The 6,037-nt window shown below is 45.8% G+C and overlaps 2 protein-coding genes across 2 annotated transcripts in view; one reads left to right on the top strand and one right to left on the bottom strand.

Moving 5' to 3' along the window:
- Nucleotides 1-5,434, top strand: part of LOC113210414 (arrestin domain-containing protein 2-like) — a 56,570-nt gene extending 51,136 nt beyond the window's left edge. Inside the window, exons 4-7 of the mRNA XM_052268600.1 lie at nucleotides 1,128-1,223; nucleotides 1,965-2,144; nucleotides 2,428-2,740; nucleotides 2,826-5,434. Of these exons, the coding sequence (XP_052124560.1) occupies nucleotides 1,128-1,223; nucleotides 1,965-2,144; nucleotides 2,428-2,740; nucleotides 2,826-2,971 (735 nt within the window). The 3' untranslated portion in view covers nucleotides 2,972-5,434. The remainder of the gene's footprint in view (nucleotides 1-1,127; nucleotides 1,224-1,964; nucleotides 2,145-2,427; nucleotides 2,741-2,825) is intronic.
- The window catches only part of LOC113210405 (apolipophorins), a gene marked incomplete in the record, with an annotated part of 15,409 nt that continues 14,618 nt past the window's right edge, over nucleotides 5,247-6,037 (bottom strand). Inside the window, 1 exon segment of the mRNA XM_052268599.1 lies at nucleotides 5,247-6,037.

Below are 6,037 nucleotides of genomic sequence, written 5' to 3'. Positions count from 1 at the left end.
CGTACCGCCACACCCCACGCTGCTCTCACCCCGTGGGCCCGACTGGACAGCAGTGAGTAGCGATAAATCCACCCCAGGAGCCATAAAACGGCCAAAGGAGACCAGGAGGCAGGGCCCCCCTAGGGGACCTGCAGGGGGAGGCTGCAGGGGACCTACAGGGGACCTACAGGGGACCTACTGGGGTGTTGTGGGGGACCTGCACAACGGGGGCAGGCGGGGGCGCCGCCGCCGCGCCGCCTGGACAGGGCTCTCCCGGAGAGGAGAAGGGAGGGGGCAAGTCAATTTGGGTTATGTAGGTGACGTTACCTGTGAAATAGGTCAAGCCAAGCCCCGCCCGCAGTTTGTACCGTGACCACCGCGTCAGCTGCCTCCGCTGCCGTCCACTGCCAGCAGCAGTGCGTTATAGTGTGACGCGAAACAATCGCGCCAGTATGACGTTGTGGGGGGTATATACTGTACGTGTACGTGCCGGGGGAACAAAGATGCGCGAAGACGAGCCAAATTTACGAGCAATAACTTTCGCGCTGTATTAGCTCCCACTCCCCGTCGTCGTCGCCGTCGTCTTCTAGGCGGCGTTGACCCCCCCCCCCTTCCCTTCGCCCGCAGTCCCCTTTCTGTTACTACCCTCTCCAGCTCCCTCTTTCTTTCCACCACCGCCTCCCCTCGAGAGTGGAGTGAACGTGTGAGTGCTGGGCGGGGGTAGTGTGGTGCCACGAGTTTTTACTGTCAAAGGCAAAACCCAGGGATGAAACCGAGGTAGTATATGAATTTTCAACTTGCCCAAGGAGGTCAATGTAAAACCGTTGTGTTCGCCGTCGTCATTGTAATCACAAAGGGATCGCCGTGAAGAAAGCATTTACCTGAAGCCTGTTTGGGAACTTACGGGAGCTGAGCGCCTGCAAGACTCGGGGTAGGCCGACCCGCAGTGCACGCGTGCACTGCTGGCAAGATGTTGCCTACCTGCCAGGCGCTATGAGAGCTTGCCGAAAGGCCGTACCTGGCAAGTCCGTAACGACAAAGTACGGACTAACTTTCTGGCGGATTTTAAAATATCACATGTTATTGTTCTATCAAGTTTCAACTTATATCTATCAGCCGTACAGTGCAAGTGTAACACCTTGTTGCAGGTGACGGTGGATATCCCCTACGCGTCGCCGCCACAGGGGATGAAGTACTTCACCATCATCGGACCGCACATCGACTGCATGGACGACCAGTACCTCGTAAGTCGAATCAGTTGTTGTTTGTGTTTTGTTTTTTTCAGCTCCATCCGCGTAACACGGCTTTATGAGACTGCGCGGGTTACGATGTACTTACGTCGAGCGAGCGCGGGAGTGCCACGTTGCGCCAACAATTAATTTTTACACAATTGTAATCACAGTTATCGTTAAATAGGGTTATATTATGCCATGGTTTCTATTCATGCCCAGCGGCTGAAAGGCTCTCTGAAAAGAGAATAGGCCGTAATGACAACGCGTAATGACACCATGACCGTGGTGGTGATGGTGTATCCCCCCCCCCCCCACCTTACCCCCTCTCCCACTTCCAAGCCAAAATAGAGTATTACTGGCGCTGTGCTGGTGCCCGTGGACGCTGCTCACGCTGCTCGGCTTGGGGGGTCGCAGCAGGCCCAGTGGCCCAGTGGGGTGGGCTGTAGCCCACACGTGCCGTGGCGCTCTACCTCCCTCCTCCCCTCGCCCCTCGGTCTCTCCTCTCTGTGTGGCGGTTTGACCTACTCACCGGCGAGCGTCGGTGTGGCGCCTCGTGCACGTCGGCAAATAAAGTGTGAATCGGCCGGGCCGAGTGAGAGCCCCGCGCCATGAGCGCGCGCGAGAGAGGGAGAGAGCGAGCAAGAGAGAGAGAGAGAAAGGGATGTGAGGGAGTAGAGAGAGAGAGAGAGAGGGGGTGGAGTGCGAGTGCGCCTTACTCTCTCTCACTCGCACGTCCCGACCGTCCTGTTGCAGAAGCCCATGGTGGGGCAGGACAAGCGGCCCACCTGCTGCCTGTGCTGCCAGAAGGGCGCCGTGATGCTGCACACCCAGCTGGAGCGCAGCGCCTACTGCTCCGGGGAGAGCCTCAAGCTGCGCGCGTCCGTGGAGAACCAGGGCGAGGAGTCGGTGCGCCTCAAGGTGCGCCTCATGCAGGTGAGTGTCCGAATTTAGGAGTACTTCACTAAAAATTCAAGCCTACGCCGATTTTTCTTTTTTTTTCCTCTCAATTTTTCTCGATGTTTTCTTATTTTTTCAATTTTTTTTCTGACTTGTTTTAAAAAGTTTTTTATTTTTTTTTCTCGAAGTTTTATTGCCATTAAAAATTTTCTTAATTTTTTCTGTTTTGTTTTGAGGGAGTGCACTGAATTTATTTTTGTGACTGAAGTACTCCCTTGGTTTTTTTACCGCTCTCTAATCGTTTGTCGCGCCCGTCCAGTACGTGGAGTACTTCATCGACCGGGGCATGCTGGGCGTGACCAAGGAGCTGCAGCACCTGGTGCTGGAGTACCGCGGCGAGGAGGTCGGCCCGCACACGCACCGCACCTGGGACTCGGGCGGGACGCTGCGCCTGCCCGTCATGCCACCCTCCCTGGTCGGCGTGTGCCGGCTGCTGCAGATCTACTACGTGCTCAAGGTCAACCTCGAGTTCGAGCGCTCGGGCGACGACCTGCAGATGCACTTCCCGCTGACCATCGCCACGGTCCCGTTCCGGATCCCCAACAGTCCGCAGCAGCCCAACATTCAATACGGTGCGTACGGGTCCAGTGCTTGTAGTGAGTGGTACCGCATGTGCCTCCCGTTTTCACTTGAACAGTCTTATTTCTCTCTCTCTAGAGGTGGCGAGCGAGCACGTTGAGGGCGGCACCTACATCGGCCCCGAGTTCCTGTTGGGGCAGGTGTACGACGGCAGCACCAGCCTCCCGCAGGAGACCGTCGTGCTGTACAGGCCCGTGTACGTGTCGGTCGTGCCCAAGGAGTGATGCCTGCCCGCCGTGGTTGACCGGCAGACAGCTAGAACAAGAACTAAAGGGCCCAAACGTGTACCATATCCTCGAGTGAAATGGACGAGACATTAAGTGTGTGACGTCACATTAAGAAAGGACCTGTTTCAGTCAAACTGACGTGTGTGTCAATTTTGTTTTTCGTGTCGAACTCATCATTGGTGAAAATACACCGAAGAGGACCAAGGTGTAGGGCACACCACAACGGGCGGACAGGCCGCCGAGCGGGCCGCGCAGGGTGAAATAATGAGTAATGTGAGTAGCTAGCTATGGTTTGTGATAAGCGCCGCAGGTCGGCCCCGCAGCACCAGCGAGACAGTAGAGGAAGTATATAGTTGTTCTTGATACAATTATTAATAATAATTATAAATATAACTTGTGTGTTTCGTCGTGGTTTATATTTATTGTAAAAAAAGTGTGGTTTCAATTATTAAATAATTTTATGAGATTCGTCGCCTTTCTTCAAAGTGTGGAGGGAAGGTGGTATCAATTATCATTTAGGGTGTACACATCTACGTTGACCAGTTACCGACCTTGAATTTGAAATTGTGATTGTTCTGATGCTCGCAAGAAAAGCGCCATCCTCGAGACTTTTACGACTGCCTGCTGGTAGGCATCCCACACTACGCGCAGTACGAAGGGTTGCCTACTACACCGGCACCAGAGCTCGGCCAGAATCATCATAAACAAATTCAGGGTTGTCATCATTAATTTTTAGAAAGGGAAATGATGGCACTCTCCCTATGAATAGGTCTTATTTTTGAGAGAAGAACAGTTAAGTGCTCAGTTAATAAATGTCTAATTCTTCTTGACAAGAGCAAATTTGGGTCATGAGTAATCATATATATTATTTTTCCATTGGACTTTGTACAATTTTTAAGGTTTAACTATATTCTTGTCCCGCATCCAGTACGTACCCAATAACCAAAAGTTACCACAAATATGTACTGTAAGTAGGCTCCTCATTTGGTACAAGCAAAACAAGGGAGGTATACACGTGGCTTTAAGTACACTTTTACAAGTGCTCAAATTGTGACTTTTAAAACTGATGCGTTTTTATGCACAACTGAATTACATCTTTAAATAATTGAATAATATGTACTGGGAATGATAAATCAATTTCAAGTTAGAGTTAATAAGTATAAAAATAATGAAGATGCAATGTGTCATAATATCCTTTAAAAGCTAATTTCTTTCCTTGGACTATTTTGCAGAATTTTCCAATTCTTCAAAAAATTTGAAATTTTACAATGCAATTTTAAATGTGAGTATTCTTGGTATGAAAACCACAAAACTAGCCAATTTAAAAACTTTACTAGCATTTCCAGATGTCCAGGCATGGTTGCTAATCATCCAGTGCCCCTAAAAGTTTTTATGTGGACACAGCAGTGAAGTCGGATCTTTTGTTGCAATTTTGTAGAGTAAATGTTTATATAAGTCCAAGATCTAAATGTCCTGAGAAGTCCATTAATTCAAACACAGATCTTTCCTACAAACTTAATTTCTGGTACAGAAGTAGTTACATCACTGGTATGTTAAGTGTTTAACTGGCAAGCACCTGCAAGTTAGAGTCCTATACTGCAAGTGTGTAACACCTTGTCGCATACATTCAGATGTTTGACGGAAAACTTGAATACATACTTGTAAGTGTTGAGCTGGAAATTTTACGACTTCCAATTGTGCAACGTGCCAGCTTCATGATCAGAATGAAAACAGTGAAATGTTTCATCTTACACAAGATCTTGCAAGTGAAAGTCAAACACTGTAGAGTGCAGTGTTGTTGAATGTATCTGCCAAGATATTTGATAACAAATACAATATTAATGACTAAAATGTGTTTAGCTCTGTGATTAGAATATGACTTTGTAGTTTTCAAAACCCTTAAGAAAATTCATGAGAATATTTAGACAAAATATTACTTAACTACTGCAATAAATAGAATAAATAAGAGAGAAACCATACAGGTAAAACTCTTTGAACTAAGAAAAGCAATGAACACTACAGAGAAAAAAAATATCCTTCAATGAGAAAGCTTGATGCTGTGTAATATATTGGTTAAAAGTTTTCTTCATGTACTTTGAGGTTCTTGAAATGTTAATAAATATTATGACTGAAAATTTCAAATAAAGAACAAATAACACTCAGAAATTTCTGTGTTCTAGTTGTTCTAGTACAAATGAATAACCTGAACCTAAACCAGAGCTTTCAAAAGATCAGTAAACATACATGCTAAGACAAAGATAATTAGGGCGCATTTCCATTTATGATGTAAATGTTTTATTGAAAAATTGTACAGAGAAATTTAAATGTCTAATTAAACATGATCAAATGCAGATGTGGTGAAATATAAGCAGGACGGCAATCAAAATGTGCACTTGATTTTCTTATAAGAACTTGCTACCAAGACTGATTTGTGAGAAGATGTCTTAGAACATTACACCATCCACCTACTTCTAGCCAATATTACATAATCTCTAATTGTAAATATACAAACTATGACTACATGACAGGGAGAAGTAAGAAAGGAGAAACATAGCTGAAAAAGAGAATTCTGTAATTGCATCTCAGATCTCAGAATTCTCAATAGCTTCTCCATTTAAGTGTTTCTTCCCTGGCTTTAGCATTGTTTACATTTGCACTGGACAAGAGACAATATGTAATAACTCATTAGGAAAGAAAGATCACAGCAAGTTACTTAAAATCTAACGGAGCACAAATAATATTCCAAAATGTAAAAATAGGCCTTGCATGATTACAATATAGCCAAAAGTTGTATTGAGCAAAACCAGATCTGACAATGAGTCTTGAACATCAAAATCATGGCTAAAGTATGTAATGTTAAGTCTTAATGTCTTAATGTATTGTGTGATGCACTTGGACCCGGGGACACTACTACTCATTGATGGAAAAATTAAATGTTCATTTTTTACACACACAAACATTGTTGATAAATATTATTTACACTTTTAACCACAACTATAAATTGATGTAAAATTTCAAGGCTGGTCATAAATTTTGCACACTCTGCTTCTTTCAGGTAAGTCT

This window comes from Frankliniella occidentalis, unplaced genomic scaffold (genome assembly GCF_000697945.3).
Source record: "Frankliniella occidentalis isolate FOCC.00 unplaced genomic scaffold, Focc_3.1 Scaffold72, whole genome shotgun sequence".
In the NCBI taxonomy this organism is placed as follows: domain Eukaryota; kingdom Metazoa; phylum Arthropoda; class Insecta; order Thysanoptera; family Thripidae; genus Frankliniella; species Frankliniella occidentalis.
This window is presented reverse-complemented; position numbering and strand designations above follow the sequence as displayed.